General features: G+C 43.5%; 1 protein-coding gene across 1 annotated transcript; it reads right to left on the reverse strand.

Moving 5' to 3' along the window:
- Positions 1–713: 713 nt before the first annotated feature.
- On the reverse strand, positions 714–18,686 carry LOC139367398 (nucleoside-triphosphatase, cancer-related). Its single transcript, XM_071105594.1, has 5 exons — positions 18,582–18,686; positions 16,551–16,713; positions 13,515–13,617; positions 8,303–8,512; positions 714–1,784 (listed from the first exon to the last, which is right to left on the reverse strand). The coding sequence occupies exons 1-5, from the start codon at positions 18,613–18,615 to the stop codon at positions 1,704–1,706; spliced, it is 591 nt and encodes a 196-aa protein (XP_070961695.1). The 5' UTR covers positions 18,616–18,686; the 3' UTR covers positions 714–1,703.
- Between the last annotated feature and the right edge of the window lie 353 nt (positions 18,687–19,039).

The following is a 19,039-nucleotide window of genomic DNA, read 5'->3' on the forward strand; positions in this document are numbered from 1 at the left end:
AAGGTCTGATAACAATATGGACCATCAGTAGGTCTGATAACAATATGGACCATCAGTAGGTCTGATAACAATATGGACCATCAGAAGGTCTGATAACAATATGGACCATCAGTAGGTCTGATAACAATATGGACCATCAGTAGGTCTGATAACAATATGGACCATCAGTAGGCCTGATAACAATATGGACCATCAGTAGGTCTGATAACAATATGGACCATCAGTAGGTCTGATAACAATATGGACCATCAGTAGGTCTGATAACAATATGGACCATCAGTAGGTCTGATAACAATATGGACCATCAGAAGGTCTGATAACAATATGGACCATCAGTAGGTCTGATAACAATATGGACCATCAGTAGGTCTGATAACAATATGGACCATCAGAAGGTCTGATAACAACACAACTGCCCATTTACTGTTAGTTCCCTTCAGTTGGTATAGTCCACATTATCATTCCAGTCATTTCACTGTTTGGTTTACCTTCATTTGCTTTCTTTGTAAACGCCGTCACGGCCGTGTGGTTGTTATGAAGATCATTAGTAAAGTTCACAATATTAAGAAAGACATGCTAATAGCTATGGAGAGGAGAGCAGACCAAGCCCTAACACATGGCGATGTAATCACACAGTTCCACGGTTGGTGCAGGCAATTGACCAGGATATAGTCTATTATTGTACACTATTCTCCATATTATAATTATATTTATCACTAATCTTCCAACATTATCATTGGTTGAAGAACTGAATGTGGCAGTTTTCAGAAATAATTAAATCATCGTTTTATTACATTTTTATTGATTTTTTTGTTATTTTACCAGGTAAGTTGACTGAGAAAACATTCTCATTTACAGCAATGAACTGGGGAATAGTTACAGGGGAGAGGAGGGGGATGAATGAGCCAATTGTAAGCTGGGGATGGTTAGGTGGCCATGGTCTATTACAGAGTATTGGCCAAAATTCACCCATCAGGGTCGGTCTAGTACAGAGTGCTGGCCAACATCCATCAATCAGAGTCGGTCTAGTACAGAGTGCTGGCCAACATCCATCCATCAGGGTCAGTCTAGTTCATCAGGGTCAGTCTAGTACAGAGTGCAGGCCAACATCCACCAATCAGGGTCGGTCTAGTACAGAGTGCTGGCCAACTTCCACCAATCAAGGTCGGTCTGGTTCAGAGTGCTGGCCAACATCCACCAATCAGGGTTGGTCGAGTTCTTCAGGGAGAGTCTTGTTCATCAGGGTCGGTCTAGTACAGAGTGCTGGCCAACTTCCACCAATCAGGGTCGGTCTAGTTATTCAGTGTCGGTCTCGTTCTTCAGTGTCGGTCTCGTTCGTCAGGGTCGGTCTCGTTCGTCAGGGTCGGTCTCGTTCGTCAGGGTCGGTCTCGTTCTTCAGGGTCGGTCTCGTTCTTTAGGGTCGGTCTCGTTCTTCAGGGTCGGTCTCGTTCATCAGGGTCAGTCTAGTACAGAGTGCTGGCCAACATCCATCCATCAGGGACGGTCTTGTTCATCAGGGTCGGTCTTGTTCATCAGGGTCGGTCTTGTTCATCAGGGTCGGTCTTCTTCATCAGGGTCAGTCTTCTTCATCAGGGTCAGTCTTCTTCATCAGGGTCGGTCTTCTTCATCAGGGTCTAGTTCAGAGTGCTGCTGTGTTTCTGAATGCCCTCCATGATGTTCCACTGACCTTGGATAACTTCCACCTACTTAGCACTTTGTTTGAGACAGTCCTTTAGAGCTGACACAACCTCTGGTAATATAACATCTCTGTTCTCCTTGGAGACCTGAGAGAGAGGAGGGAAAGCCGGGGGGTGGGGGGGGATAGGGAGAGAAACACACAACCAAAGATGTTTAAGAGATACCATAGCAGCAAGAGCGTAGTGTTCCTGATGGATGGAACCAGATAACACTGTTAATATCACTAATATTGATCCTGATGGATGGAACCAGATAACACTGTTAATATCACTAATATTGATCCTGATGGATGGAACCAGATAACACTGTTAATGTCACTAATATTGATCCTGATGGATGGAACCAGATAACACTGTTAATATCACTAATATTGATCCTGATGGACGGAACCAGATAACACTGTTAATATCACTAATATTGATCCTGATGGATGGAACCAGATAACACTGTTAATATCACTAATATTGATCCTGATGGAAGGAACCAGATAACACTGTTAATGTCACTAATATTGATCCTGATGGATGGAACCAGATCTAACAGTTAATATCACTAATATTGATCCTGATGGACGGAACCAGATAACACTGTTAATATCACTAATATTGATCCTGATAACACTGTTAATATCACTAATATTGATCCTGATGGAAGGAACCAGATAACACTGTTAATGTCACTAATATTGATCCTGATGGATGGAACCAGATCTAACAGTTAATATCACTAATATTGATCCTGATGGATGGATCTGGTTTAGTCACGCATGATTTCATGTTTAATCCCCACCATGCTTTTCTGTAAAGGATAATGGTATCCACAATGCTATACTGTAAATGATAATGGTATCCACCATGCTATACTGTAAAGGATAATGGTATCCACCATGCTATACTGTAAAGGATAATGGTATCCACCATGCTATACTGTAAAGGATAATGGTATCCACCATGCTATACTGTAAAGGATAATGGTATCCACCATGCTATACTGTAAAGGATAATAGTATCCACCATGCTATACTGTAAAGGATAATGGTATCCACCATGCTATATATTCTACATGGTAAAAGGATAATGGTATCCACCATGCTATACTGTAAAGGATAATGGTATCCACCATGCTATACTGTAAAGGATAATGGTATCCACCATGCTATACTGTAAAGGATAATAGTATCCACCATGCTATACTGTAAAGGATAATGGTATCCACCATGCTATACTGTAAAGGATAATGGTATCCACCATGCTATACTGTAAAGGATAATAGTATCCACCATGCTATACTGTAAAGGATAATGGTATCCACCATGCTATACTGTAAATGATAATGGTATCAGTCATGCTATACATTGGTATCCACCTACATGGTATGATAATGGTATCTACATGGTAAAAGGATAATGGTATCCACCATGCTATACTGTAAAGGATAATAGTATCCACCATGCTATACTGTAAATGATAATGGTATCAGTCATGCTATACATTCTACATGGTAAAAGGATAATGGTATCCACCATGCTATACTGTAAAGGATAATAGTATCCACCATGCTATACTGTAAAGGATAATGGTATCCACCATGCTATACTGTAAAGGATAACGGTATCCACCATGCTATATATTCTACATTCTAAAAGGATAATGGTATCCACCATGCTATATATTCTACATTGTAAAAGGATAATGGTATCCACCATGCTATACTGTAAAGGATAATGGTATCCACCATGCTATACTGTAAAGGATAATGGTATCCACCATGCTATATATTCTACATTGTAAAAGGATAATGGTATCCACCATGCTATACTGTAAAGGATAATGGTATCCACCATGCTATACTGTAAAGGATAATGGTATCCACAATGTCATACTGTAAAGGATAATGGTATCCACCATGCTATACTGTAAAGGATAATGGTATCCACCATGCTATATATTCTACATGGTAAAAGGATAATGGTATCCACCATGCTATACTGTAAAGGATAATGGTATCCACCATGCTATATATTCTACATGGTAAAAGGATAATGGTATCCACCATGCTATATATTCTACATGGTAAAAGGATAATGGTATCCACCATGCTATATATTCTACATTGTAAAAGGATAATGGTATCCACCATGCTATACTGTAAAGGATAATGGTATCCACCATGCTATACTGTAAAGGATAATGGTATCCACCATGCTATACTGTAAAGGATAATGGTATCCACCATGCTATACTGTAAAGGATAACGGTATCCACCATGCTATACTGTAAAGGATAATGGTATCCACCATGCTATACTGTAAAGGATAATGGTATCCACCATGCTATATATTCTACATGGTAAAAGGATAATGGTATCCACCATGCTATATATTCTACATTGTAAAAGGATAATGGTATCCACCATGCTATACTGTAAAGGATAATGGTATCCACCATGCTATACTGTAAAGGATAATGGTATCCACCATGCTATACTGTAAAGGATAATGGTATCCACCATGCTATACTGTAAAGGATAATGGTATCCACCATGCTATACTGTAAAGGATAATGGTATCCACCATGCTATACTGTAAAGGATAATGGTATCCACCATGCTATACTGTAAAGGATAATAGTATCCACCATGCTATATATTCTACATTGTAAAAGGATAATGGTATCCACCATGCTATACTGTAAAGGATAATGGTATCCACCATGCTATACTGTAAAGGATAATGGTATCCACCATGCTATACTGTAAAGGATAATGGTATCCACCATGCTATACTGTAAAGGATAATGGTATCCACCATGCTATACTGTAAAGGATAATAGTATCCACCATGCTATACTGTAAAGGATAATGGTATCCACCATGCTATATATTCTACATTGTAAAAGGATAATGGTATCCACCATGCTATATATTCTACATTGTAAAAGGATAATGGTATCCACCATGCTATACTGTAAAGGATAATGGTATCCACCATGCTATACTGTAAAGGATAATGGTATCCACCATGCTATATATTCTACATTGTAAAAGGATAATGGTATCCACCATGCTATACTGTAAAGGATAATGGTATCCACCATGCTATACTGTAAAGGATAATGGTATCCACCATGTCATACTGTAAAGGATAATGGTATCCACCATGCTATACTGTAAAGGATAATGGTATCCACCATGCTATATATTCTACATGGTAAAAGGATAATGGTATCCACCATGCTATACTGTAAAGGATAATGGTATCCACCATGCTATATATTCTACATGGTAAAAGGATAATGGTATCCACCATGCTATATATTCTACATGGTAAAAGGATAATGGTATCCACCATGCTATACTGTAAAGGATAATGGTATCCACCATGCTATACTGTAAAGGATAATGGTATCCACCATGCTATACTGTAAAGGATAATGGTATCCACCATGCTATACTGTAAAGGATAATGGTATCCACCATGCTATACTGTAAAGGATAATGGTATCCACCATGCTATACTGTAAAGGATAATGGTATCCACCATGCTATACTGTAAAGGATAATGGTATCCACCATGCTATATATTCTACATGGTAAAAGGATAATGGTATCCACCATGCTATATATTCTACATTGTAAAAGGATAATGGTATCCACCATGCTATACTGTAAAGGATAATGGTATCCACCATGCTATACTGTAAAGGATAATGGTATCCACCATGCTATACTGTAAAGGATAATAGTATCCACCATGCTATATATTCTACATTGTAAAAGGATAATGGTATCCACCATGCTATACTGTAAAGGATAATGGTATCCACCATGCTATACTGTAAAGGATAATGGTATCCACCATGCTATACTGTAAAGGATAATGGTATCCACCATGCTATACTGTAAAGGATAATGGTATCCACCATGTTATACTGTAAAGGATAATGGTATCCACCATGCTATACTGTAAAGGATAATAGTATCCACCATGCTATACTGTAAAGGATAATGGTATCCACCATGCTATACTGTAAAGGATAATGGTATCCACCATGCTATACTGTAAAGGATAATGGTATCCACCATGCTATACTGTAAAGGATAATGGTATCCACCATGCTATACTGTAAAGGATAATGGTATCCACCATGCTATACTGTAAAGGACAATGGTATCCACCATGCTATACTGTAAAGGATAATAGTATCCACCATGCTATACTGTAAAGGATAATGGTATCCACCATGCTATACTGTAAATGATAATGGTATCAGTCATGCTATACATTCTACATGGTAAAAGGATAACGGTATCCACCATGCTATACTGTAAAGGATAATGGTATCCACCATGCTATACTGTAAAGGATAATGGTATCCACCATGCTATACTGTAAAGGATAATGGTATCCACCATGCTATACTGTAAAGGATAATGGTATCCACCATGCTATACTGTAAAGGATAATGGTATCCACCATGCTATACTGTAAATGATAATGGTATCAGTCATGCTATACATTCTTTTGACCGGTAGTGGGTGGGTGAGTGAGTGAGTGAGTGAGTGAGTGAGTGAGTGAGCGAGTACGTACATACATACATACATACATACATACATGTGGCTTGCAAAAGTATTCATTGGCATTTTTCCTATTTTGGTGCCTGGAATTAAAATAGATTTTTTGGGGGTTTGCATCATTTGATTTACACAACATGCCTACCACTTTGAAGATGCAAAATATGTTTTATTGTGAAACAAGCATGAAATATTCACCCCCCCAAAGTCAATACTTTGTAGAGCCACCTTTTGCAGCAATTACAGCTGCAAGTCTCTTGGGGTATGTCTCTATAAGCTTGGCACATCTAGCCACTGGGATTTTTGCCCATTCTTCAAGTCAAAACTGCTCCAGCTCCTTCAAGTTGGATGGGTTCCGCTGGTGTATAGCAATCTTTAAGTCATACCACAGATTCTCAATTGGATTGAAGTCTTGGTTTTGACTTGGTCATTCTAAGACATTTAAATGTTTCCCCTTAAACCACACGAGTGTTGCTTTAGCAGTATGCTTCGAGTCATTGTCCTGCTGGAAGGTGAACCTCCTTCCCAGTCTCAAATCTCTGGAAGACTGAAACAGGTTTCCCTCAAGAATTTCCTTGTATTTAGCTCCATTCATCATTCCTTCAATTCTGACCAGTTTCCCAGTCCCTGCCGATGAAAAACATCCCCACAGCATGATGCTGTCACCACGCGTCACTGTGGGGATGGTGTTCTTGGGGTGTTGTGAGGTGTTGGGTTTGCAGCAGACACCAAACGTTTGGCGAACACCAAACAGTGTACGGCTTAAAGTGGTCCTATGGACAGATACTCCAATCTCCGCTGTGGAGCTTTGCAGCTCCTTCAGGGTTATCTTTGGTCTCTTTGTTGCCTCTCTGATTAATGCCCTCCTTGCCTGGTCCATGAGTTTGGGATATTATTTTATAACCCAACCCTAATCTGTACTTCTCCACAGCTTTGTCCCTGACCTGTTTGGAGAGCTCCTTGGTCTTCATAGTGCCGCTTGCCTGGTGGTGCCCCTTGCTTAGATGTGTTGCAGACTCCGCGGCCTTTCAGAACAGGTGTGTGTATATACACTGAGATCATGTGACAATTAGATTGCACACAGGTGGACTTCAACTAATTATGTGACTTCTGAAGGGAATTGGTTGCACCAGATCTTATTTAGGGGCTTCATAGCAGAGGGGGTGAAAACATATGCACGGCCACTTTTCCATTTTTTACTTTTTAGATTTGATTTTTTTTCGCTTCACCAATCTGGACTATTTTGTGTCTGTCCATTACATGAAATCCAAATAAAAATCTATTTAAATTACAGGTTGTAATGCAACAAAATACTAAAAACGCCCTGGGGGGGTGAATACTTTTGAAAGGCATCGTATTATTTATTTAGAGAACAATTTAACCAGACTCCATAGGGTCATAGACCAATTTAACCAGACTCCATAGGGTCATAGACCAATTTAACCAGACTCCATAGGGTCATAGACCAATTTAACCAGACTCCATAGGGTCATAGACCAATTTAACCAGACTCCATAGGGTCATAGACCAATTTAACCAGACTCCATAGGGTCATAGACCAATTTAACCAGACTCCATAGGGTCATAGACACAATTTAACCAGACTCCATAGGGTCTGAGACCAATTTAACCAGACTCCATAGGGTCATAGACCAATTTAACCAGACTCCATAGGGTCTGAGACCAATTTAACCAGACTCCATAGGGTCATAGACCAATTTAACCAGACTCCATAGGGTCATAGACCAATTTAACCAGACTCCATAGGGTCTGAGACCAATTTAACCAGACTCCATAGGGTCATAGACCAATTTAACCAGACTCCATAGGGTCATAGACCAATTTAACCAGACTCCATAGGGTCATAGAACAATTTAACCAGACTCCATAGGGTCTGAGACCAATTGCAGACTCCGCGGCCTTTCAGAACAGAAACATTTGACATCCCTACAATGAGGCAGGTAAGATTAGATAGTGGGATTATTTGTGTGTGTGTGTGTGTGTGTGTACGCATGCGTGTGAATGTACTCACAGTGAAGACAGTGACGTCCGTCCTGGTCCGTATCTCCTCCACGAAACCCAGTGGTTTTCCTGAAGGGAGGGGTATAGTCCCCAGGACAGAGAAGACTGGAGAGTCCAGGGTCTGTCTGACTGACCTGATGAACGCCTGGCTGAACAGCTCCATTTTACCAACCTCATCAATGATAAACACCTGATGATTGCTACTGCATGAAGAGTCAAGCTAAAACACAGAGAAAGAGAGTGAGGTTATAGACAACATCACTCACCACAAAAAACAACAACTATATGGTTGATATACTAGAGCTGCTGTGGGCCTACTCTACTCTACTACCAGGGCTGCTGTGGGCCTACTCTACTCTACTACTAGAGCTGCTGTGGGCCTACTCTACTCTACTACTAGAGCTGCTGTGGGCCTACTCTACTCTACTACTAGAGCTGCTGTGGGCCTACTCTACTCTACTACTAGAGCTGCTGTGGGCCTACTCTACTCTACTACTAGAGCTGCTGTGGGCCTACTCTACTCTACTACCAGGGCTGCTGTGGGCCTACTCTACTCTACTACTAGAGCTGATGTGGGCCTACTCTACTCTACTACCAGGGCTGCTGTGGGCCTACTCTACTCTACTACCAGAGCTGCTGTGGGCCTACTCTACTCTACTACCAGGGCTGCTGTGGGCCTTATCTACTCTACTACCAGGGCTGATGTGGGCCTAATCTACTCTACTCCCAGAGCTGCTGTGGGCCTACTCTACTCTACTACTAGAGCTGCTGTGGGCCTACTCTACTCTACTCCCAGAGCTGCTGTGGGCCTACTCTACTCTACTACTAGAGCTGCTGTGGGCCTACTCTACTCTACTACTAGAGCTGCTGTGGGCCTACTCTACTCTACTACCAGGGCTGCTGTGGGCCTACTCTACTCTACTACTAGAGCTGATGTGGGCCTACTCTACTCTACTACCAGGGCTGCTGTGGGCCTACTCTACTCTACTACCAGAGCTGCTGTGGGCCTACTCTACTCTACTACCAGGGCTGCTGTGGGCCTTATCTACTCTACTACCAGGGCTGATGTGGGCCTAATCTACTCTACTCCCAGAGCTGCTGTGGGCCTACTCTACTCTACTACTACAGCTGCTGTGGGCCTACTCTACTCTACTCCCAGAGCTGCTGTGGGCCTACTCTACTCTACTACTAGAGCTGCTGTGGGCCTACTCTACTCTACTACCAGGGCTGCTGTGGGCCTAATCTACTCTACTACCAGGGCTGCTGTGGGCCTAATCTACTCTACTACTAGAGCTGCTGTGGGCCTACTCTACTCTACTCCCAGAGCTGCTGTGGGCCTACTCTACTCCCAGAGCTGCTGTGGGCCTACTCTACTCTACTCCCAGAGCTGCTGTGGGCCTACTCTACTCCCAGAGCTGCTGTGGGTCTACTCTACTTTACTACCAGGGCTGCTGTGGGCCTAGTCTACTCTACTACCAGGGCTGCTGTGGGCCTACTCTACTCTACTACTAGAGCTGCTGTGGGCCTACTCTACTACTAGAGCTGCTGTGGGCCTACTCTACTCTACTACTAGAGCTGCTGTGGGCCTACTCTACTCTACTACTAGAGCTGCTGTGGGTCTACTCTACTTTACTAACAGGGCTGCTGTGGGCCTACTCTACTCTACTCTACTACTAGAGCTGCTGTGGGCCTACTCTACTCTACTACTAGAGCTGCTGTGGGCCTACTCTACTCTACTACTAGAGCTGCTGTGGGCCTACTCTACTCTACTACTAGAGCTGCTATGGGCCTACTCTACTCTACTACTAGAGCTGCTATGGGCCTACTCTACTCTACTACTAGAGCTGCTATGGGCCTACTCTACTCTACTACTAGAGCTGCTATGGGCCTACTCTACTCTACTACTAGGGCTGATGTGGGCCTACTCTACTCTACTACCAGAGAATGTCAAGAGTGCAAAGCTGTCATCAAGGCAAATGGAGGCTACTTTGAAGAATGTAAAATATATTTGATTTGTTTAACACTGTTGGTTACTACAGGATTCCATATGTGTTATGTCATAGTTTTGATGTCTTCACCATTATTCTACAATGTTGAAAATAAAGAAAAACCCTGGAATGAGTAGGTGTCCAAACTCTCGACTGGTGCTGAATGAGGAAAATCACTGCTCACGACCCTGACATAGGAGGAAAATCACTGCTCACGACCCTGACATAGGAGGAAAATCACTGCTCACGACCCTGACATAGGAGGAAAATCACTGCTCACGACCCTGACATAGGAGGAAAATCACTGCTCACGACCCTGACATAGGAGGAAAATCACTGCTCACGACCCTGACATAGGAGGAAAATCACTGCTCACGACCCTGACATAGGAGGAAAATCACTGCTCACGACCCTGACATAGGAGGAAAATCCTGCTCACGACCCTGACATGACACTGCTCACGACCCTGACATAGGAGGAAAATCACTGCTCACGACCCTGAAAATCACTGCTCACGACCCTGACATAGGAGGAAAATCACTGCTCACGACCCTGACATAGGAGGAAAATCACTGCTCACGACCCTGACATAGGAGGATCACTGCTCACGACCCTGACATAGGAGGAAAATCACTGCTCACGACCCTGACATAGGAGGAAAATCAAATCATAGGAGGAAAATCACTGCTCACGACCCTGACATAGGAGGAAAATCACTGCTCACGACCCTGACATAGGAGGAAAATCACTGCTCACGACCCTGACATAGGAGGGAAATCACTGCTCACGACCCTGGCATAGGAGGAAAATCACTGCTCACGACCCTGACATAGGAGGAAAATGCATAGGAGGAAAATCACTGCTCACGACCCTGACATAGGAGGAAAATCACTGCTCACGACCCTGACATAGGAGGAAAATCACTGCTCACGACCCTGACATAGGAGGAAAATCACTGCTCACGACCCTGACATAGGAGGAAAATCACTGCTCACGACCCTGACATAGGAGGAAAATCACTGCTCACGACCCTGACATAGGAGGAAAATCACTGCTCACGACCCTGACATAGGAGGAAAATCACTGCTCACGACCCTGGCATAGGAGGAAAATCACTGCTCACGACCCTGACATAGGAGGAAAATCACTGCTCACGACCCTGACATAGGAGGAAAATCACCCTGACTCACGCTCACGACTCTGACATAGGAGGAAAATCACTGCTCACGACCCTGACATAGGAGGAAAATCACTGCTCACGACCCTGACATAGGAGGAAAATCACTGCTCACGACCCTGACATAGGAGGAAAATCACTGCTCACGACCCTGACATAGGAGGAAAATCACTGCTCACGACCCTGACATAGGAGGAAAATCACTGCTCACGACCCTGACATAGGAGGAAAATCACTGCTCACGACCCTGACATAGGAGGAAAATCAAAATCAAATCAAATCAAATTTTATTTGTCACATACACATGGTTAGCAGATGTTAATGCGAGTGTAGCGAAATGCTTGTGCTTCTAGTTCCGACAATGCAGTAATAACAAGTAATCTAACTAACAATTCCAAAACTACTGTCTTGTACACAGTGTAAGGGGATAAAGAATATGTACATAAGGATATATGAATGAGTGATGGTACAGAGCAGCATAGGCAAGATACAGTAGATGGTATCGGGTACAGTATGTACAAATGAGATGAGTATGTAAACAAAGTGGCATAGTATAGTATAAAGTGGCTAGTGATACATGTATTACATAAGGATACCGTCGATGATATAGAGTACAGTATATATGTACAGTATATACGTATGCGTATGAGATGAATAATGTAGGGTAAGTAACATCTTGGGGTTGTACTCATCCTTCTTCTTTCTCCAAACACAGCGAGTGGAGTTTAGACCAAAAAGCTCTATTTTTGTCTCATCAGACCACATGACCTTCTCCCATTCCTCCTCTGGATCATCCAGATGGTCATTGGGAAACTTCAGACGGACCTGGACATGCGCTGGCTTGAGCAGGGGGACCTTGCGTGCGCTGCAGGATTTTAATCAATGACGGCGTAGTGTGTTACTAATGGTTTTCTTTGAGACTGTGGTCCCAGCTCTCTTCAGGTCATTGACCAGGTCCTGCCGTGTAGTTCTGGGCTGATCCCTCACCTTCCTCATGATCATTGATGCCCCACAAGGTGAGATCTTGCATGGAGCCCCAGACCGAGGGGGATTGACCGTCATCTTTAACTTCTTCCATTTTCTAATAATTGCGCCAACAGTTGTTGCCTTCTCACCAAGCTGCTTGCCTATTGTCCTGTAGCCCATCCCAGCCTTGTGCAGGTCTACAATTTTATCCCTAATGTCCTTACACAGCTCTCTGGTCTTGGCCAATGTGGAGAGGTTGGAGTCTGTTTGATTGAGTGTGTGGACAGGTGTCTTTTATACAGGTAACGAGTTCAAACAGGTGCAGTTAATACAGGAGGGCTTCTTAAAGAAAAACTAACAGGTCTGTGAGAGCCGGAAATCTTACTGGTTGGTAGGTGATCAAATACTTATGTCATGCAATAAAATGCCAATGAATTACTTAAAAATCATACAATGTGATATTCTGGATTTTTGTTTTAGATTCCGTCTCTCACAGTTGAAGTGTACCTATGATAAAAATTACAGACCTCTACATGCTTTGTAAGTAGGAAAACCTGCAAAATCGGCAGTGAATCAAATACTTGTTCTCCCCACTGTATGAGGAAAAATCACTGCTCACGACCCTGACATAGGAGGAAAATCACTGCTCACGACCCTGACATAGGAGGAAAATCACTGCTCACGACCCTGACATAGGAGGAAAATCACTGCTCACGACCCTGACATAGGAGGAAAATCACTGCTCACGACCCTGACATAGGAGGAAAATCACTGCTCACGACCCTGACATTGGAGGAAAATCACTGCTCAGGACCCTGACATAGGAGGAAAATCACTGCTCACGACCCTGACATAGGAGGAAAATCACTGCTCACGACCCTGACATAGGAGGAAAATCACTGCTCACGACCCTGACATAGGAGGAAAATCACTGCTCACGACCCTGACATAGGAGGAAAATCACTGCTCACGACCCTGACATAGGAGGAAAATCACTGCTCACGACCCTGACATAGGAGGAAAATCACTGCTTACGACCCTGACATAGGAGGAAAATCACTGCTTAGTTAAAAAGTGCAATAATAACATACGTTTCTGAAGAGAGGTAGAGCCAGGTTCTCAAACGAAGGTACATCCACTACATACTGTCCTACAGTGTACTCCCTCCCTCCATGTGAAGCTACAGACTTCTCTCTGAACAGAACAAAGACAGCAGAGAAAACACATTAACACATAGGGGACTGTTTCCCAGACACAGATTAAGCCAAGTCCTGGACTGAAAATCGCCACCAGAAAATGTACATTGACCCTCCCCCCTCTTGAACACTGCTGCTACTGTTTGTTTGTTTGTTACCTATGCATAGTCACTTCACCCCCACCTACATGTACAGATTACCTCAACTAGCCTGTACCCCCGCACACTGACTCAGTACCGGTACCCCCTGTATATAGCTTCCACATTGACTCAGTACCGGTACCTCCCTGTATATAGCCTCCACATTGACTCTGTACCGGTACCTCCCTGTATATAGCCTCCACATTGACTCTGTGCCAGTACCTCCCTGGAAATAGCCTCCACATTGACTCAGTACCAGTACCCTCTGTATATAGCCTCCACATTGACTCTGTACTGGTACACCCTGTATATAGCCTCCACATTGACTCTGTACTGGTACCCCCTGTATATAGCCTCCACATTGACTCTGTACTGGTACCCCCTGTATATAGCCTCCACATTGACTCTGTACCGTAACACCCTGTATATAGCCTCCACATTGACTCTGTACTGGTACCCCCTGTATATAGCCTCCACATTGACTCTGTACTGGTACCCCCTGTATATAGTCTCCACATTGACTCTGTACTGGTACCCCCTGTATATAGCCTCCACATTGACTCTGTACTGGTACCCCCTGTATATAGCCTCCACATTGACTCTGTACTGGTACCCCCTGTATATAGCCTCCACATTGACTCTGTACTGGTACACCCTGTATATAGCCTCCACATTGACTCTGTACTGGTACCCCCTGTATATAGTCTCCACATTGACTCTGTACCGGTACACCCTGTATATAGCCTCCACATTGACTCTGTACTGGTACACCCTGTATATAGCCTCCACATTGACTCTGTACTGGTACCCCCTGTATATAGTCTCCACATTGACTCTGTACCGGTACACCCTGTATATAGTCTCCACATTGACTCTGTACTGGTGCCCCCTGTATATAGTCTCCACATTGACTCTGTACCGGTACCCCCTGTATATAGTCTCCACATTGACTCTGTACTGGTGCCCCCTGTATATAGCCTCCACATTGACTCTGTACCGTAACACCCTGTATATAGCCTCCACATTGACTCTGTACTGGTGCCCCCTGTATATAGTCTCCACATTGACTCTGTACCGTAACACCCTGTATATAGCCTCCACATTGACTCTGTACTGGTACCCCCTGTATATAGCCTCCACATTGACTCTGTACCGGTACCCCTGTATATAGCCTCCACATTGACTCTGCACTGGTACCCCCTGTATATAGTCTCCACATTGACTCTGTACCGGTACCCCTGTATATAGCCTCCACATTGACTCTGCACTGGTACCCCCTGTATATAGTCTCCACATTGACTCTGTACTGGTACCCCCTGTATATAGCCTCCACATTGACTCTGTACCGGTACCCCTGTATATAGCCTCCACATTGACTCTGTACTGGTACCCCCTGTATATAGCCTCCACATTGACTCTGTACTGGTACCCCCTGTATATAGCCTCCACATTGACTCTGTACTGGTACCCCCTGTATATGGCCTCCACATTGACTCTGTGCTGGTACCCCCCTGTATATAGCCTCCACATTGACTCTGTACCAGTACCCCCTGTATATAGCCTCCACATTGACTCTGTACTGGTACCCCCTGTATATAGCCTCCACATTGACTCTGTACTGGTACCCCCTGTATATAGCCTCCACATTGACTCTGTACTGGTACCCCCTGTATATGGCCTCCACATTGACTCTGTACTGGTACCCCCCTGTATATAGCCTCCACATTGACTCTGTACCAGTACCCCCTGTATATAGCCTCCACATTGACTCTGTACCGGTACCCCCCTGTATATAGCCTCCACATTGACTCTGTACCGGTTCCCCCTGTATATAGCCTCCACATTGACTCTGTACTGGTACCCCCTGTATATAGCCTCCACATTGACTCTGTACTGGTACCCCCTGTATATAGTCTCCACATTGACTCTGTACTGGTACCCCCTGTATATAGCCTCCACATTGACTCTGTACTGGTACCCCCTGTATATAGCCTCCACATTGACTCTGTGCTGGTACCCCCTGTATATAGCCTCCTCATTGACTCTGTACCGTAACACCTGTATATAGCCTCCTCACTGACTCTGTACCGTAACACCTGTATATTGCCTCCACATTGACTCTGTACTGGTACCCCCTGTATATAGTCTCCACATTGACTCTGTACTGGTACCCCCTGTATATAGCCTCCACATTGACTCTGTACTGGTACACCCTGTATATAGCCTCCTCATTGACTCTGTACCGTAACACCTGTATATAGCCTCCACATTGACTCTGTACCGGTACACCCTGTATATAGCCTCCACATTGACTCTGTACCGGTACACCCTGTATATAGCCTCCACATTGACTCTGTACCCGTACCCCCTGTATATAGTCTCCACATTGACTCTGTACTGGTACCCCCTGTATATAGCCTCCACATTGACTCTGTACTGGTACCCCTGTATATAGCCTCCACATTGACTCTGTACTGGTGCCCCCTGTATATAACCTCGTTATTCTTAGTGTTACTTGTTATCTTAGCCTACTTGGTAAATATTTTCTTCTTCTTGAACCTCACTGTTGGTTAAGGGCTTGTCAGTCAGCATTTCACAGTAAAGTCTAACACTTGTTGTATTCAGCGAACGTGGCCAATAAAGCTTGATTTGATTTGAAAAGTAACAATAGAGAATGTTCATTGAAAATGTTTTTTAAGTTCTGAACTTGGCTTAATCTGTGTCTGGGGGACCGGTCCTTACAGAATAGGTAGACCATTTTGGTTGATTATGTAACGTTACTGAAACCTACCTGACTCTGGACAAGTTTCCTCTCTGTCCGGTCACAGTGACAACGTCGAAACCGACCCTGCGCCTCCCCTCCCTGACCTCCTGGGTGTAGAAGCCCTCCACAGACACACCTGAAGACACTATTACGTCACAGGCCTTCTGGACCAGGGTGGTCTTACCCACACCTTCACAATGGAAGAGGGTCGTGTCAAATCCAAAATGAAGTAGTTGTCTTGTTGGGGCCTTCAAACCATGACTATCAACAGAAATGCAATATTTGATCATAATGTAAAGTACTGACTCATGAATAGAGTTGTTTTATGTTAGTATTTGGCGAAGGTCACACCATTCACTTTACGGAGGAAATCAGAATACTCAGGATCTGCCTGGGATACACGTTGTCTCTATAGTTAACACAGCCACAAACTCATAATTGTGGCTAAAACCCTCCCATTTCTGAAAAATTATATTCTTAAAATGTGATTCTAAACCTAACCACACTGCTAACCTTATGCCTAACCCTATTATTAAATTAAGATGAGAATGAAAACTTTTGTAGCTAATTTTGACTTTGTGGCTTTGGAATCTAACCCTAACCCTAACCAGTGGAAACTGGGATACACCAGAGGGGAAGAGGCGAAGCGAGAGGGTTTACTTCCACCAAAATATGTCCATTTAAAGCAGATCATTAATTATTAAGCAAGTGAGGGGGGTTTGTATGGGGGGCAATGAGTGTCAAATGTTGTCAAATTGAAAATTAATAGCCATTTCAATACAGCTACACATTTGAACAGACCATAGAGATAGATAGAGGACTCATCTTTGTATCTGTGCCATTGTAGCATCTGTGACAGCATGGGCAGCACCATTGAATCTCCATTTTAAAGTAGTACATTTTCTTCTTCATTGGCTGATTGCTCCCAACTCCTAGGAATCCCCATCCAGTGTACTACTTACAATTGGTGGAAGCCCTCAATGGCAATGTCCATGCTAAAACCGGTTATATCCATGACGAGTTCTCTATTTCTACGACAACAGGCACAACTCTGATAAGTATATATTGTTTTTCAAGTTGCCAAAATGCCATGTGCGTTCACTTAACGTATATTCGATCAAATAAGCCTCACGTATCAAATTAGCAATTCAACTTGTTTGGCACTCATTCACCTTCACACACAAATTCCTCACTTTGTGGGCTTATTTTTGTGGACAGATTGTGGGTGGAGCCCAACCTCTTGCTTCGCCTCTTATATCAAGTATCTCCAATAGAGTCTGACTCCAGCAGATACCTTCTCTAAACTGGACACATTACATTTTTAACAATGCTTTTTTTTCCTGATAAAAACGAATGAATTGCATCCGCCATTGGAGCCCAGTTTCATAGTATTATTATTATATTGGCAATGAGACATGCCCACCTTGCTGGTAGTTAAAATGTAAACAACAACAAAATTACTAGAGCTAGTGTGTACTAATTAACGTATACTCGAGTTTGCGTGGTACTTAAAATAACGCCCAGGACCAGCGCTTTTGCGCCGATTGGTATGTGTGGAGCACACTACACCCTGGAACAACACTACTGACTGACTGCAGACCAACACACGTCTCCAGGTTGCGCGCGCACACACACCATTTGAGATGTGCCTGCGTACCATTTTGCCCAAAACACCCTGTAGGTGTGATCAAGGCCTGGCAGTAATTATTTGTGCAAAATGGTACGCAGCATCATCTGGATGTGTGTGCAACAAAAGTAGAACATTCACCTTCTTCTCCCATTTCTGTCAAGCCGTCTGTGCATACAGTTTGAAAGGTCCAACCTAGAGGCACCTGCCTCTCAGCACAATGCTGCGGGTCATACGCAGCGTTCCATTGGAAATCAAGACACCCAAGCGTCAGTTTATAAATTGTTTTAGGTATTAGCTGAACTACTGCTGTTACATTGTATTGGGTGGCATCATGTCTATAGCTAACGTTAGTTAGCAGCAGTCACAACTTCACAGCGTTTCTGAACAACTTCCCGTGCCATGCTGTCTGCGTTGTGTTTTATACTTACCCGGAGGTCCGGTTAGGAAAACGTGTTTGATCATTTCTGATGAAATGTTCTGTATTCAGTGTTCACTACTCTGCTTCTCCTCACATCCGTAAACATGAGAGCCGCACATGTGCAGATTGAATTGGCAGGACTCAGTTAGGGGATTATATTAATGAACCCGGTTAGCATGTTTTCTTTCGATTTGGAACCGGGCTGCCTCCCGAGCGTGAGCCAGGTACTACGTTCTGTTCGACGGTCAAGTATGATTAGTATTCTGTGTTTTCACATGCAAAAGTAATTGCTTTTGATAAAAACGCTTTATCTGCCTTCCCAATGAAAACTACTTTGAATATTCGAACATGTATTTTATGGAAAAGAGATGTAGGTTTCTGAACGATGCCCCCATGCTGCATTGTTGACAGATTACCGTTTGATTTGAACCCGGCGCGCCTCCCCCACTGATTTCGCCCGGTCACCCA

The sequence above is a fragment of the Oncorhynchus clarkii genome, chromosome 16 (genome assembly GCF_045791955.1).
Source record: "Oncorhynchus clarkii lewisi isolate Uvic-CL-2024 chromosome 16, UVic_Ocla_1.0, whole genome shotgun sequence".
NCBI lineage: Eukaryota > Metazoa > Chordata > Actinopteri > Salmoniformes > Salmonidae > Oncorhynchus > Oncorhynchus clarkii.